Source organism: Helianthus annuus, chromosome 7, assembly GCF_002127325.2.
Source record: "Helianthus annuus cultivar XRQ/B chromosome 7, HanXRQr2.0-SUNRISE, whole genome shotgun sequence".
NCBI lineage: Eukaryota > Viridiplantae > Streptophyta > Magnoliopsida > Asterales > Asteraceae > Helianthus > Helianthus annuus.
The window spans coordinates 139,683,888-139,701,418 of NC_035439.2; the positions used below are offsets into that span (position 1 = coordinate 139,683,888).

Here is a 17,531-nt window from a genome sequence, read left to right on the forward strand (position 1 = left end):
GATGTGGTCTGAAGCTCTGCAAGCTGAAAATATCAGACTGTTTGTTTTTAGTGTCTGTATAAACTGAAAATCATCAACAAACATACAAGATCTTCAACTCCAATCCACACCCAACTGTACTTTAATTCCACGATTCACCTCACCAGTTGACAATCACACACTTACACCTCTACCCCCTCTCTCGGTTTCTCAGTGACCCACACCCGAGCCGGCAGTCCCCTCCGGCCACACACCCAGATGCAAGCAGAGAGAGAGAGAGAGAGAGTCTCGACGGAGAGAGAAGGGTTGCGAGAAGAGAAGAGTAACCGGTGAGAGAAAGGGGAGGTCGACCACCTTCCCCATGGCAGCGTGGTGGCCGTCAGTCTGACGAAGCTCAATGTTGGCCGATAGCTCCGATTTCACTTGAGATTCTCCGATGATGATATTGAAGACGACTCAACGTCACGACTCAAAGTCTCTCCAGTAAACTGCAACTCTCCTCCATTTGAGGGAGAAGACGACCAGACGGTGGTGGTGGTGGTGGTCGGCCGGTACAAAGATCGAATGGGGGTGGTTTAGAGGGTGTGGATGTGTGGTGATCGAAGTTGGCTGGTACGTCGCCGGAGTCCGGCGACTCGATCTGAGGGAGAAGAGGGGAATCGAGAGGTGGATGAGGTCTGTGTATAAGGTCTACTCTTCATTTGTGTTTAGGGTTTTTGTTTTGGTTCTTTGTGAAGATGTTTTAAGCAAGGAATCATAGCTTAATTTTTAAGATGAAAAAAGGTGATTTCAGATCTGTTTAAAGAAAAAAAACAAACAGTCTTCAAGACCTTATGTCTGCCCGCCTGCAGACATAGGCTCTTTGCAGACCTTTTAAGCAAAAACAAACAACCCCTAAATATTTCCTAGTTTCAAAAATTTTTGTTTGTGATACAACTTTTCATATTTTATTTTTTACACATTAAATTTAAATTGTCCCTAAATTAATACTAGAGTTGTATGCTCATATTTTGCTGCTTATCGGTGAAATTAATAAATCTTGTTGCTAGCAATATTGCTAGTAGAGATCTTGGATGTTTGATTTTTTAGCTTTCAGATGGTGATGTAGATGGTGATGTAGCTGTTGCAAATGGTTTTATTTAAAAAAACGTTAGCTGAGCCGCACGATTCGTTTAAATAAGTTCAATTATTTTCGTACACTATTTTTCTTCTTATTTTTGTTTATTTTATTAAAATTATCATCGTGTTGTGGTATTGTGGTTTCTTAATATATAATTGATGAGTTTATATTATAAGGAGAGAGCCCAACTTATTGTCTCGCCCGTGGCCCAATTTTTTTTAACACTCTTGGAGACGGCCTTGCATGAACAGTTCATGAACACGTATATTTCTTAACAAACGAACACGAGGTATTGTTTGTGTTCGTTCAGTTCGTTTGCAGCCCTACTTATTGATAATATGTCAAGTAATGAAAGTTTAATATTATTCACGTTTTTAGAGATTTGTTTTTAAGACTACGTAATGGGTGTTGATGATGGTGTGGAGGCTTTGAACTGGTTCTGAAACGATGTTAGTTTTACAGGTTTTCGGTATAGTGGGGGTTGGACATTGTGTCGGTGGGGGAGTGAGGGGAAAGCATTGTTCCAACCACACATGAAGGGGCAAATTGTTGACGACGTGGCAACAGGTCTAATTTGGTTTCAAGGTGGCTCCGACGTAGGGGTGGCCATGCCCTAGGCATGTACCATGACAAATGGTCTGATAAACAAGTGGAACAAGTGAGTTAACTTTACTAAAATAGAATGGGTTTACGATGTAAGTTTAAGGTAGACTTGTTGTTTTTTTTTTTAAAAAATTGTTATGGCACACTAAAATCTAACTCTCAAATAACCAGATTTAGTGATCTGAATTTATATGAAGAGTATTATACTATAGTTGTCATGCTTGAAGTTGAAAACTAAGTTTTAGAATTATGTAAACAAGAGTTAGGACCGGTATAAATCAAGCCACACAAATTATAATAGATCTATACTTAGAGTTCCTTTTAATGATCGAAGAACGGTTAAGCCTATTATTAAAAGTGAATTAATGTCTTTAACTTTGAATTTTCATGTGGTTAGTTATTTTCGTGAATCGTTCTAGGAATTATTTTGTAATGTACATTTACAACACTTATTACAGAGAATCAGATATTGATTTAGATCTGATTCAATCTTGTGATTCTATCTATCGTATATAAACAATTATGAATAAGATTTTAACATTATTCATGTCTTACGGTTCTTCCAAAAATTGGCATCTTCCATTTACTATATCTCTTTCATTTATTACGCCCGTCAAATTCGTTCCATAAAAGGTATCTATTAAACATTAACCTTTTATATTAAACATATTAGATGTTCTTTAATTTGATATAACTTTTACGGTACTTTTCTATGTTTTCAACAAATTATCAAACTTATAAAGATGTTGGCGAACAAGACTCCTTTAAACGAACAGGCGTGTGATCTATCCTGATACTTACATCCGTGCATTGTGTGCTCAAGTTTCAGATATAACCAAACATGAGTTTTATGAAGTCTTTTAAACAGGAAAACACAAGAATGATTCACAACATGCTTACATATATCCATGCATTGTGTGATCTATCCTGATACTTACATTCATGCATCGTACGATCTATCCATATACTTCCGTCCATGCATTGGGTCTTCTCGTAGTCAAGGTTGGCAACCTGTTATTGACAAGTTTCGTCATTGCTTGTCGAAATGGAGAGCCAACATGCTTTGGGTTGGTGACTTGTGTGCTATTTTAAAATATGTTTGGGAGCTTTGGAAATTTTGGAAATAATCCGGTCTAAGATCTTTTACGGAGAGTTAGAGGGTGGTAGAAAATTTTAATGGGTTAAATGGGATATGGTCCGTTTATCTAGCAAACAAAAAGGTGGTTTAAAGGTTGGGAGTCTATGGAGTTTGAACTCTTTTACAAAGTGGAGATGGAGATTCGTACTAGGGAAAATGATTTATGTGTAAAAATTATTAGAGGTGATTTACGGGATAAAGCATGGATTTTCGATGGGCACGGGAGTGGTTCTACTGGTGATCTATGGAATCGTATCATTAAATCAAGCGGGTTTATTAATGATAGTGGTGTTTCATCTTAGTTTACCTTGAAGAAGAAAGTGAGGATGGGGTAGATACGAAATTACGGATTAAGAACTGGTTGGGAGATAAACCCATTATGTATGAGATTCCCTAGATTGTTTCATTTGGAATTTCATAAAGGTTGCTCTGTATTGGATCTTTGTAGTGGTTCTGGTTGGTGTTAGGATCGGAGACGATCTATTTGTGGAGGTACTAGATCTAACCAGTTCAATAACATTCTCTGGATTTTAAATAATGTGAGTTTGCTGAAAATCGAGAGGTATGGTATTGGGATTTTGCTAGTGATGGCACATTTAGTGTTAAGGATATTCGTAACTTTATTGATGAGTTAATTTTACCAGGTGCCCCGTGGGAGACTAGGTGGACTTGTTTTATACCTATAAAGGTTCACATTTTTGGTTGGCGTATTCAATTGAATCGTCTTCCAAATAGATCTGGTTCGGTAGATAAGGGGATTGGAGTACTAGTGCCCCGGTAGAGGCACGCTTAACAATAAAATTTTGATCTGTTTCATAACCAATAATTTAAGAGATAAGGCATTCTTGAACCAAAAATACCATCCCAAAGGACATATTGGACATATATAAGAGTATAGTAATCAAAATAAAACATTACAAACATAAAATAAATATTTAACAAAACTTAAAATCCTAATATACAAACATCCACATTCTATACACTCTTAAAGGACAAAGTTGGTGGAAACCCCATAGGCTTTGCCTCCCTTTCCCATACTTTTACAGTTTTACGTTGTTGCAATTTTAGCTCCTTTACTTTGCTACCTTCAAAGTTTCATAAAATAGCAAATTTAGTTCATAAACTACTACTTCATTTTATAAATAGTCTGCTTTTAACACCCCAACTTTTTGGTAGTTTACTTTTCAGCCCCAACCTTGTTATAGTTTCATTCTTATCTCAAAACTTTATCAAATTTTATCTTTACCCTTTATTAGCCCTTAAGTTTAGGAAATGCAATTTTTAACCACATAACTTTTTATGAACTTTATCAAATTCGAGTTAGTCGTGTCACGTATAATACATTATGATTGTACGATAAAAATTCAATTTACGTTACGTTTTGATCTCAAATCGCAATGCAACTATAGCATATATTGAGTTCAATTGGATACGTGCGTTTTCATATGGTTAACATATCACATAACGCTTGGACTAGTCCGTTTGATATTTGCGAACTACCCGCGCCGCAACATTACTAGTTACTTAGACACGTATATTCGCGACCCCATATAAGAACCCTAACATTTTTATCTCCATTGATCTGCAAAATCATTAGCAATCTCAATGATCATCTCTATCAGCACTCCTGCATCATTGTAACAGAGCAACAAATTATCACCAAACTATAGAGAATTTCGACGATCCCTAACAGGTACCTGTTTTTTTGCCTTTCCTGTATAATTTGAGAGTGTCTGATTTCACTTTCACTAACAAATTAGGGCTACGATCATAGATCATATAAACGATATTTTTCAAATTCAGTTGTGTATCTGTTCCAATTGAAGTGTTTTATCACCGATTGAAGTAGTTTGTAATATATTTGTGAACGAATCATGAAAGATGGAAGTAAACACGTGTAGTGATGTATATTATCGAATAAAATTACTTTAGATAGCAGCTATGGTTTAGTATAATGATGATTATGGTGTAGTATAATGATGATGGTGGTTCTGAATGTCTCTGGAACCTTCAGTTAAGGTCTAAATGGATGCTGATTGTATGTGATGACGTGGATGGTTGTGTGACTTGTGGTTGATTGAGTAGTTGAGTTAGGGATTTAGAGCACAGTTGAGTGTGGACTAGGTCTGTTCACTTTTATCCGAAACCTGACCCGAAGCCACCCGAACCCGAATTAGATGATACCCGGAAAACCCGAACCGTAAATGGGTCGGTTATCGGGTCACTTTTATCCGGCCAAAAACCCGAACAATCCGACCCGAAAAACCTGAAATCCGAAAAAACCCCAAACATTTAATGTTTTTTTTGGTAGATGTGTTTTGGTTTAGAGTTTTCGGTATCTGAAACATTATGTTTTAGGACTTTTGAACATTATCATATCATATTGTCAGATTTTTTTTAAGTATTAATGATTTTTTTTAAGTAGCATGATGAATTTTAATAATATTTTGCGCAAAAAAAAAACATTTTTTTTAATATTACATCTAAACCCGAAAACCGAACAACCCGACCCGAACTAACCCGGACCCGAATAACCCAAACCCGACCAATCCAAACTTTAAATGGTTTGGTTATCGGGTCACTTTTTCCCAGCCAAAAACTCGAACAACCCGAAACCCGAAAAAAAAACTTCCGAAGAACACCCCTAGTGTGGACACTTTTGATTGTTGAATGTGTTCTGATCAAAGCGAGCTTTTATCCGAGCGGTAAACTAACTAAAGTGTTACACTATAGTGGTATTAAATCGAGAGTCGAGACTCGAGACTACTATTCAATATTTAATGTAAGTTACGACATTCCTAATCAAATAACGAACACTGCACTCTTTATATGCTTAAACTTCGAACATGATCTTAATGATCTAAGTTCTTATCATACTTTTGTGTACAAATGCTACTAGTTGTGGTTCATCTTAATTACATTGGCTTATTATTCACATGGTGTTGGAGACCATCTCCTTGTAGCGTGTCAACACTTGGAAGTACAGTTTTTCGTTCATCGTGCGTGGTGGTTAGCTTACTAGTTTCTCAACATAATCTTTCTTAGCGGACTGCATATTGTATCACAAGTAAGAAAATGGAACACCCTGATGACGATTCACATGGTGTCGGTGATAGCCAGAGCAAGCAAGACGATGAGGTACAAAAATCTTCATGTAGAAATGTCAAAACGTATGATAGTTTTTATAATAGAGTTAATTGCTCGGATGGTCCCTGTGGTTTCACGTTTAGTCCCCACCTTTTGAAAATAGCAGGCATGCTCCCTATGGTTTGTTATTTTGTTACTCGGATAGTCCCCTGGGTAGATGCCAGTTAGTTTGGAAATAGCAGGTATGCTCCCTATAGTTTGTCATTTTGTTACTCGGATAGTCCCCTGAGTAAATGCCAGGGGACTATCCGAGTAACAAAATGACAAACCATAGGGAGCATACATGCTATTTCCAAAAGATGGGGACTAAACGTGAAAAAACGTGAAACCACAGGGACCATCCGGGCAATTAACTCTTTTATAATATTTTGAAGATCATCTATGCTTATTTCTTGTTGCAGGTATCTCGCCGTGAAGAGTTAAAGAAGTCGTTGTTAGCAAAGTTGGCTCTTCGTCAAACTAATTTATATCCCGAAAGACCTGGTTAGTAGTCATAAAATAGAAAACGTTTTGTCTAATTTTACAGGAGTTTTGACGTAGGGGTGCAAACGAGCCGAGCCGAGCCCGAGCTCGACCAGGCTCGAGCTCGAGCTCGTTTAACATATGAAAGCTCGAGCTCGGCTCGACTCGTTTAGTATTTATTAATAAATTTATATTAATTATAATTATTATTATACATATAATTAAGTTATTTTTTTATATTTATATAAATGGTAATTTTTATTATATAAATATATGTTTAATATGTTAATAAAAAATATACTAACAGAAAGCTCGTTTAGGCTCGCGAGCCGGCTCGAGCTCGATAAGCGAAGCTCGGGCTCGGGCTCGTTTACTAAACGAGCTTGTTTTTTAGGCTCGGGCTTGAGCTCGAGCTCGTTTAAGCTCGGCTTGTTCGAGCTTTTTTTCGAGCCGAGCTCGAGTAGCTCGCGAGTAGCTCGGCTCATTTGCACCCCTAGTTTTGAGAATTAGATAACTTATCTCAATACCTGTAATCACCATCTCTAGAGCTTCTCTGTTTGGTTTTAAAGTTCCTTTCATTTTTTGTAACAGACGCCAGCACGTTACGGACATTGGACTCTAGCATCAAGCGTAATACAGCAGTCATTAAAAAACTTAAGCAGATCAATGAAGAACAGCGTGAAAGTTTGATGGACGAGTTAAAAAATGTCAACTTAAGCAAATTTGTTAGTGAAGCAGTGGCTGCAATCTGTGATGCCAAGTTAAAAAGCTCAGACATACAGGCTGCAGTTCAGGTAATTACCACTTTTATGATGTGTACGCGCTTAAATCAGGATTTATTATATTAATATATTTATTTAATTATTTAATTCAGGTCTGTTCATTGCTTCATCAAAGATACAAAGACTTTTCTCCAACCTTGGTCCAAGGGCTTACGAAAACCTTCTTTCCCGGTAAATCTACGGATGACGTTGACGCAGACAGAAACTTGAAGGCTATGAAGAAACGCAGTGCGTTAAAACTTTTATTGGAACTGTTTTTCGATGGAGTTATAGATGATGTTACTATTTTTGTGGCTATTATTAAGGATCTTGCCAGCTTAGACCACCTAAAAGATAGAGATACAGCTCATACAAATTTGTCTCTTCTCGCTAGTTTTGCTCGACAGGCGAGATATTTTATTGGACTTCCGCATGCCGGAGAAGAACTCGTTGAAGAGGTATTTTCAGTATTCGTAATGCATATCTTAATTCTTAAACATGGTTTAGTGAAATGTTGAAAGTCGAAATCAACTTATAAGCTAGTATTTTGACCCGTCGCGCGTTGCGGCAGCGTTAAAACTTAAAGTAATTCGAAGTTGTATCCTTAAATATTTGACCCGACTCGTTTTCGAACAAAATTTACGTCAAAATGTAGACCAACTGAAAACGCACATGAAAATAAGCACGAAAACGTATTATGTTTGACCTGACTCATTACCGAGAAAATTTACGTCGAAATGTAAACCAACTTGGATTTATAACGAAACATACTAAAAATAAGCACGTAAGAAAATAGTGTTCTCTTACGTTAAAGAATGGTACCACGTGTTACAACGGAGTCGATACATAAAGTAACTCGAATTTATACCGCCTAGTGAAAATGTATCGTACTATTATATTTGACTAGACTCGTTTTCGAACAAAACTTGGACCAACCAAAAACGTACATAAAAATAAGCACAAAAACTTATTATATTTGACCCACGTACATAAAATTAAGCACGTAAAACTCGAGGGGTCAAAATGACATTTTACAAAGTTTTAAAAAAGCTGAGGGGGTGTAACTTGTAAGTGCCAATGCTAAAAGTTGAAGGGTTGAGTACACAAAAAAAAAAAAAAAAAAAAACGATGGGTTGAATGGCATCGTTTGTAAATTTGGCAAAGAAAAACAATAAAAAAATAGAGGTTGTGTCTTGGATATTATTTCTAAGACACCCTCTTTTTTATATTAATAATACGAAGAAAGGTTCCCTTGTATTTTTGACTTGAGTTAATTACTGTATTCGTCCCTGTGGTTTGTTAAAAATCACTATTTCAGTCCATTAGTTTAAAATTTGCGATTTCTGTCCCTGTGGTTTCACTTTCGTAGCAATTTTAGTCCACCTTGTAACCATTTCAGTCCCTGTACTTACAGAATAAATGGATTGAAATGGTTACGAAAGTGGAACCACAGGGACTAAAATGGTTACGAAAGTGAAACCACAAGGACTGAAACCACAATTTTTAAACTAATAGACTGAAATAGTGATTTTTAACAAACCACAAGGACGAAAACAATAATTAACTCTTTTGACTTTTAACTGACTGCCATTGCAGTTTTTTAAGGGGCTCAATATCACTTCAGACCAGAAAAAAGTCTTCAAAAAGGCATTTCATACGTATTATGATGCTGCAGTTGAGCTACTCCAGTCTGAACACAGTGTAAGTATTTGTATACTTTGAATCAGCGGGGAATCATTTAATTTGAAATTTCTGTTTGATTAAATGTTTTCTATTCTGTCTGTTTGCGCTGCCGAAATGAAGTCCCTGCGTCAACTGGAGCATGAGAATGCAAAGATTTTGAATGCTAAAGGTGAGCTTAGCGAAGAAAACGCTTCTTCATATGAAAAACTTAGGAAGTCTTATGACCAGCTGTACCGAGGTGTCTCTGCGTAAGTTTTTTGCTGTTTGTTTTCCTTTCGTTTTTATATTTTTATATGGTTGCTTTTAGGGGTGAGCAATAATTGAACCATTAACTGAAACGAAACGTAAACCGACAAAGCGAAACTAACCGAATTACCTGATCGGTTACTGTTTTTTTGTACGCTCGGTTAACCAAAGTTAACTGAACCGCACCATTCATATTTTCATATATTTCTAGTCTTTATGCCTTCATTTCATGTATTTCATGTTTTCACCTCCTGTTCATATAATGTATATATGTGTGGGCGCTCGGGGGGGCAAAAGTGAAAGTGCACTAATTTTAACGTTATTTTACTAATTTCGTGAAAATAACGTTAAAAGAGGGGATGGTTAATCATGCATCATGTGGTGGCGTTGATAGCCGGAAGACAACGGGGTACATGCACTAATCGGCGTTTGTCTCAATTGCTGAGTGTTATGTGCCTTATGTCCAAGGCTTGATGCAAAACTACTATCGAGCCGGGGGTCTCATTGGAAGCAGCATCTCTATTCCTACAGGGTAGAGGTAAGGCTGTCTACATCTCACCCTCCTCAGACCCTACCTTAGCTTTGCTATTGGTGGGATATACCAAGTATGATGATGATGACCTCCCATTCATGTATTTATACTTCCATTTCATTTATTTATACCTACATTTCATGTACTTATTATAAGTTATACCTCCATTACATGTATTTTTAAGCAAAAATTTTAGCCCAAGTTTGGTTTCGGTTATTAACCGAAAATATCCGAACCGAACTGAAAACCGACAAACTGAATAAACCGAATTCGTTAATAAAATAGATTAACCGATGACTTCGGTTTCGGTTATGGTTACGATTAATGCTAATAACCGAACCAAACCGAGTCGTGCACACTCCTAGTTGCTTTAATAAGTTAAAAGGGAAAATTATATACATCCTATTTTGTTTTCATTTTTTTCCTTTAATATTTTTTTCAAAATTTTTTATGTGATAGTTTAGCAGAAGCCCTTGATATGCAACCGCCTGTGATGCCAGAGGATGGTCACACAAGGCTAACGACATGCGATGATACGTCATCTTCTGGTACCGGAAAAGAGGCCTCGGTCGCTGAAGCATTGTGGGATGATGAAGATACCAAAAGCTTCTATGAATGTTTACCTGATCTCAGGTTTGTTCTTACTCGATTAGATATGCAAATTATTATTCATTTTAGAAGTGTAAAGTGTTGGTTACGTTATGGTTTTGGTTTTTAGGGCATTTGTTCCTGCTGTATTATTGGGAGAAACAGATCAAAAAGGGACCGATCAATCATCAAAAGCACAAGACCAACCAACTGTAAGTATTTTCAACAAATCTTACTTCATAAAATTGTGTAAAATGCCATTTTTGTCCCTGGGGTTTGGTCAGTTTTGCGACTTTCGTCCAAAGGTTTGTTTTTCCGCATCTGGATCCAAAAGGTTTGAAATCTTGCTATGTTCATCTGGCTCGTTAACTCCATCCGTTTTTCTCCGTTAAGTCAAGGGTATTTCTGTCCTTTTTGTTAACTTAAAGGGCAATTCGGTCTTTTTCATTGATATTCAGTCTTTTAACATAAACTGAAAAAGACCGAATTTCCCTTTAAGTTAACAAAAAAGAAGGAAATACCCTTGACTTAACGGAGAAAAATGGATGGAGTTAACAAGCCGGATGAAAATGGGCAAGATCTCAAACCTTTTGGATCTAGATGCGGAAAAACAAACTTTTGGACGAAAGTCGCAAAACTGGCCAAACCTCATGGACGAAAATGGCATTTTACCCTAAAATTTTGCACGTTAACAATAAAAAAAAAATCATCAGACATTAGCAAATTAAACTTATGCAGGATTCAGCACCTGAGCCCGACCAAGGTCCCGGTGCCACCCATGACACTGCAGAGACTTCCGCAGATGCTGCGGTTTTACCGGAATGTAGAAACGAAAAAAGAAAGGATGAAGACGAAAAGGATAAAGGAAGTACAAAGGAATCCGAAAAAGATAAAGGAAAAGAAAAAGATGGTGAGATTGAGAAGGAGAAGCTTAGAGGTCCTGAAGGAACCAACTTGGATGGTTTGTTGCAGAGGCTTCCTGGCTGTGTGAGCCGTGACCTTATTGACCAGTTGACCGTAATCCTTTTTTTTTTTTTTTTTTTTTTAAATTCTATGACAACAATTTTCTCGTTTGAATTCTCTCCACTTGCATGCCATATAACATGTTTGTATATTTTCTATGTAATTTCAGGTGGAGTTTTGTTATTTAAATTCGAAATCTTCCCGCAAAAAGCTTGTTAGAGCTTTGTTTAACGTGCCCAGGACATCTCTGGAGCTACTACCGTACTACTCACGCATGGTTGCCACGTTATCAACTTGTATGAAGGATGTGCCTTCGATGCTTTTGCAGTTGTTAGAGGAAGAGTTCAACTTCCTTATCAATAAGAAGGTTTTATTTTATACATTTATTTTGAGTAAAATGCCATTTTCGTCCCTGAGGTTTGGCCGGTTTTGCGACTTTCGTCCAAAGGTTTTTTTTTTCGCATCTGGATCCAAAAGGTTTGAAATCTTGCCATTTTCATCCGACCCGTTAACTCCATCCATTTTTTAATGTTTAAGTCATGGGTATTTTTGTCCTTTTCCTTTATGATTCTACCCAAGTTTACCACCCTCAAGTTTACCCAAGTTTGTTTTCCTTTATGTATATCTATAAATAAATAAATAAATAAACAAATAGATAAAAGGACGAAAATATATGTGACTTAACATTAAAAAATGGATGGAGTTAACAAGTCAGATGAAAATGACAAGATTTCAAATCTTTTGGATTCAGACGCAAAAAACAAACCTTTGGACGAAAGTCGCAAAACCGGCCAAACCTCAGGGACGAAAATGGCATTTTACTCATTTATTTTTCTCTAAATAACACTTCTCTAACATATCACAGGTACATAATTCTATATTAGTTATTTATCATCGTTAATGCCTTTCAGGATCAAATGAATATCGAGACAAAGATCAGGAACATTCGATTCATTGGAGAGCTTTGCAAGTTTAAGATCGCACCGGCTGGGCTCATTTTCAGTTGTCTAAAGGTAACTGAGACATTTCATCAAACACCTTGAGCGCGTCATCAAGAGCTAATTCAGTTATACGGTTATACCTTTATGCTGATATAAGTTTCTTCTGACAGGCGTGTTTAGACGACTTTACCCATCATAACATAGATGTTGCATGCAATCTTCTTGAGACATGTGGCAGATATCTTTACCGGTACCCCGATACTAACGTACGAATGGCAAACATGCTAGAAATCCTCATGCGGCTAAAAAACGTCAAGAATTTGGATCCCCGACACAGCACCCTTGTCGAAAATGCGTATTATCTCTGCAAACCGCCTGAACGGTCTGCACGGGTCTCTAAAGTCCGTCCTCCTTTGCATCAGGTATTACAAAAGAGGGTGTCTTAGGAGTAGTTCCTAAGACAACCTCTATTTTTTAATAATGGCATCCAATCTTTAGTTTTTTTTTTCTTTTTGTGTATTCAACCCTTCAACTTTTAGCATTGCCACTTACACCCCCAGCTTTCTAAAAACTTTGTAAAATGTCATTTTGACCCCCCTCGAGTTTTACGTGCTTATTTTTATGTACGTTTTTGGTTGGTCTACGTTTTGTTCGGAAACGAGTCGGGTCAAATATAATACCTTTTCACTAAGCGGTATAAATTCGAGTAACTTTACTTTTCGACTCCGCCGCAACGCATGGTACCATTCTTTAATGTGAAAAAACACTATTCTCTTATCCAAGTTGATTTACGTTTCGACGTAAATTTTCTTGGTAATGAGTCCGGTCAAATATAATACGTTTTCGTGCTTATTTTCATGTGCAGTTTCAGTTGGTCTACGTTTTGACGTAAATTTTGTTCGAAAACGAGTCGGGTCAAATATTTGTCGGCGTAAGTTCAAGTTAACTTAAGTTTCTACGCCGCCGCAACGTGCGGCGGGTCAAATACTACGTTATTTATTATTTGTTATATTTACATTTTGTGAGTTCATGTTCTATATGACCTCGATGTTCACTTAACTTTTTATCTGATAACGCGTGCAGTATATCAGGAAGTTACTTTTCTCAGACCTTGACAAGTCATCAATTGAACATGTACTGAGACAACTCCGTAAGCTACCTTGGGCTGAATGTGAACAGTATCTGTTAAAGTGCTTTTTGAAGGTTCACAAAGGAAAATACGGTCAAATTCACTTGATTGCTTCACTTACTTCCGGATTGAGTCGCTACCATGATGAGTTTGCAGTTGCTGTAGTCGACGAGGTCGGTTACTATCCTTATCGTTGTCATCATTATTGTTAAATTATAGTAGTAGTTATAAATTGTATTTGCATATTATATATACTATAAATATAAATATGCTTTTTTGTCACATCAACCAACTTTGGTATCAATCACCTTTGGCCCCTCAACTTTGGTAATGAAAGATTTAGCTCCTCAACTTTAATAATGATATGTTTAGCCCCTAAACTTTTGTGAACACCAACCAACTTTGGCCCCTCAACTTTGGTAATGACATATTTGGCCCCTCAACGTTGGTAATGAACTACTGATATATTTGGCCCCTCAACTTTAGTAATGACATGTTTAGCCCCTCAACTTTAATATTTTTTTTAATTTTCATTATTTCCCCTTGCACTTTATTGTAGTTACACTACTTAGACCCTCGACTTTTGCTTTTTTTTTGCTTTTACTTATTTTCTGTGGTTTCTTTTTAGTTTTTTTCTCAACGTATTTTTTTCTGAATTTTCCATATGTACCGTCGTAAGTAGGTTATTTCAATTACATTTCGAACCCGCCACAGATATTTGCTTTTATGGTTATAAGGAGTGTCGATACGGATACCGTAACAAACTGAACCGATAACTTTTCCGTGACTTTTAAATACTCTCGTGACATGGTTTTTTTATCTTCACCTAGAGTGGCGCTTTGCAATTTGCTTATGTTTATCTACGTTTCGAACCCGCTGCGGAGCGCGGGTGGTAACCCACTAGTTATGATTAATTATTCTTTTACAGGTTTTGGAGGAAATTCGACTAGGATTGGAGTTAAATGAATATGGGATGCAACAACGACGACTTGCTCATACGCGGTTCTTAGGCGAGCTATACAATTATGAACTTGTGGATTCTTCAGTTGTTTTCGATACGTTATATCTGATTCTCGTTTTTGGTCATGGTACAGAAGAGGTACAGATGAATCTTTATATTTTGTTACTTCGTTTTTAGCTTTTTTTTAATTTTTTTTAATCTTTTCATATCTTCTGTAGCAAGATGAGCTTGATCCACCCGAAGATTGCTTTAGAATCAGACTGATTATCACACTTCTCGAGACTTGTGGGCACTACTTCGGTCGAGGTTCATCAAAGAGGAAATTAGATCGATTTTTGATTCATTTTCAACGATACATACTTGCTAAAGGTTCACTTCCTCTCGATATTGAATTTGACTTGCAGGTTAGTCTTTAATTTCAATTTTCATATATGATTAAAGTACACGGATGGTCCCTGTGGTTTACCAAAAGTTTGGATTTGGTCCCCAACTTTACAAAAGTTCACGGATGGTCCCTGTTGTTTGCTGATTACCATTTACAATTTAGTACGTCCAGAACATTGTACATAACAATGTAACCATTTTAGGACTTGTTTGCTGATTTACGCCCCAACATGACTCGTTATTCAACCATTGAAGAAGTTGACGGTGCGTTGGTTCAGCTTGATGAGAACGAACGCACCGATAAAGTTAGCGGTGAGAAGCATACGGACCATGAAAAATTAACAAGCATGTCTTCTGCATCTGGAAGGTTATCGGACCTATCGGTCAATGGTCAAACGGTTGTAAATGGTATTGAAGAAAATGGCGGGACCCATGAAGAAAGTAATCGGGAATACGACAGTGCGTCTCAGGGTAGCACAATGGATCCCGATGATGATGAAGAGCTTGATGACGATGCGTGTGAGAGTGATTATGATGACGATGCTCATGCGTCTGACGAGGATGATGAAATTCATGTTCGGCAGAAAGTCATGCTAGTGGACCCCGAGGAAGAAGCTGAATTCGATAGAGAATTTAGGGCCCTGATGCAGGTATGCATACTTTTTTTTTAGTTCAAATGAGTAAAATGCCATTTTTGTCCTTGAGGTTTGGCCAGTTTTGCGACTTTCGTCCAAAGGTTTGTTTTTCCGCATCAAGATCCAAAAGGTTTAAAATCTTGCCATTTTCATTCGGCTCGCTAACTCCATCCATTTTTCTCTGTTAAGTCAGGGGTATTTCCATCTTTTTTGTTAAGCCAAAGGGCAATTCGGTCTTTTTCACTTTATGTACAAGCATTTAGCATAATGTAGAAGTATTCACTTAAAGGGAAATTAGGTCTTTTTCACTTTATGTACGGAATTACCCTCGACTTAACGGAGAAAAATGGATGGAGTTAACGAGCCGATGATAATGGCAAGGTTTTAAACCTTTAGGATTCAGATGCAAAAAAAAAAAAAAAAAAAACATGTGGACGAAAGTCGCAAAACTGGCCAAACTTCAGGGACGAATATGACATTTTACTCTATTTCAAATGCACTTTTCATCTAGTTCGTTGATACCTAATTGTTTCATGTGATTTAAACAGGAAAGCTTGGAATCAAGGAAACTGGAGTTGCGGGCCCGGCCAACGCTAAACATGATGATACCGATGAATGTTTTCGAGGGGTCCACAAGAGATCACCATGGAAGGGTGAGTGAAGGAGAAAGTGGTGACGAGGCAACAGACTACGAGTCCGGAGGACGGAAGGACGTGAAGGTCAAAGTCCTGGTCAAACGAGGGAGCAAACAACAAACAAAACAAATGCTTATACCGAGTGACTGCTCGCTTGTGCAGAGCACAAAACAGAAGGAAGCGGCTGAGTTGGAAGAGAAACAAGATATTAAAAGACTCGTTTTAGAATACAATGATAGAGAAGAAGAGGAACTTAATGCGTTGGGAAATCTTCCGGTCGGTTGGAGTCAAAGTGGCGGTGGTAGGGTTGTCTATAGAGGCCATACGTGGGATGGTCATGGCGGGAGATCTGGGTCCCGCCATAGGTACCCACATCATTCAGGCGGTGGATACTATTATAGCCGAAGAAAGTGAATATTTTAGCCATTAACCACGATGAGTCGAATATTGGCACCATGAGTCTCCGGTTATACCTGACAGTTGTGCTCTTGTGGGCTTATTGGTTCGAGTCTTTTAGGTGTGTTTTCTGTCAATACAATACACGACGCTGATGTTTTATCAAATGAACCACTTAGTTAAAGTAGTTAAGTAACCGGTTCGGATCCAACCGGCCGGTCCGGTTTATAAAACATTACAAACAAAAAATATAGTGATTTTTACATATTTCCCCATATTAACAAGCCTTATTACATGTTTACCTAAACCATGATATCAATTATATATTTCCCCTTTTTATAAGAAATTACCTCTTTACCCTTTTGTAACTCATTTTCTAAAATAAAAAAAAAAACATAAGACCCTCCCTTCTCTCTTCGCAATCTGATTCAGGACGTTGCTTCTCCTTCGACTGATCTGTTTCACAATGGCAAACAACAAGAAAATCCGGATCCCCTTCGACGCAATCCGGTTCACAACGGCCCCGCATAGAACCAAATTACAGCGATTTACATTCAACACCAATAAGGAATTAATTATGATTAATAGACGATGCTTTGAACCGGTTTAATGCTAACGAGGAATTTAGTTATGAGCCGGTTAAGTTTTCATTGTCAACTTTGTTGCTATCCTCTTGTTGAAATCAATTAATACTTGACATCAATTTCATTGATGGCCGATGAACAAGTCAAAATTGAAGTTCACATGTTTAGATTTTTTTCTCGTCAATTAATACATGAAATCAATTTCTTTTCGAGTATTAGTTTTAGTTGTCGGCGGTTGTGGGTCGTGGTAGGCTTCGGCAAAATTGAATAAGTAAGGCAATTTGTAATTTTCAATAAGTTGAGTAAGGGTAATATATATAATATATATGAAATGGGTAAAGATGTAATATGTATAGTTTAATAAGAGGAAATATGTAATATATATAGTTTAACAAGGGGAAATACGTAAATGATTTTAAGGGTCGGGTATATATGTCGATATATGTAAATGACCCAAAAATATGTCCAAATTTGACTCCATATCATGTGTGAAATAAGGATTGATGGGCTTACTGGGATGCTGATGGAGAAGGGTAGTTTGGGAAATTTGTGAAAAAGCATGGGTAAAATTGGTAAAAGTAATAAGAAGTTTTTGTTTGACTAAAATTATTAATGAGGAGATGAAAGATGTAGGAGAGACCACG

The 17,531-nt window shown here is 37.2% G+C and overlaps 1 protein-coding gene across 7 annotated transcripts; it reads left to right on the forward strand.

The window, feature by feature from the left end:
* Positions 1 to 4,382: 4,382 nt before the first annotated feature.
* On the forward strand, positions 4,383 to 16,570 carry LOC110868811 (regulator of nonsense transcripts UPF2). Of its 7 annotated transcripts, none has more exons than XM_022118072.2 (18): positions 4,383 to 4,533; positions 5,886 to 5,978; positions 6,389 to 6,470; positions 7,041 to 7,243; positions 7,324 to 7,668; positions 8,807 to 8,911; positions 9,014 to 9,141; positions 10,131 to 10,304; positions 10,390 to 10,471; positions 10,980 to 11,276; positions 11,392 to 11,589; positions 12,134 to 12,235; positions 12,334 to 12,585; positions 13,247 to 13,465; positions 14,221 to 14,391; positions 14,472 to 14,657; positions 14,841 to 15,287; positions 15,821 to 16,570. In XM_022118072.2, the coding sequence occupies exons 2-18, from the start codon at positions 5,916 to 5,918 to the stop codon at positions 16,319 to 16,321; spliced, it is 3,555 nt and encodes a 1,184-aa protein (XP_021973764.1). In that variant the 5' UTR covers positions 4,383 to 4,533; positions 5,886 to 5,915; the 3' UTR covers positions 16,322 to 16,570. The 7 variants fall into 7 exon arrangements, with proteins under 7 accessions (XP_021973764.1, XP_035831234.1, XP_021973761.1 ...); XM_035975341.1 differs by having other exon boundaries at positions 4,384 to 4,533; positions 10,998 to 11,276; XM_022118069.2 differs by having other exon boundaries at positions 4,387 to 4,533; positions 5,804 to 5,978.
* Positions 16,571 to 17,531: the final 961 nt, after the last annotated feature.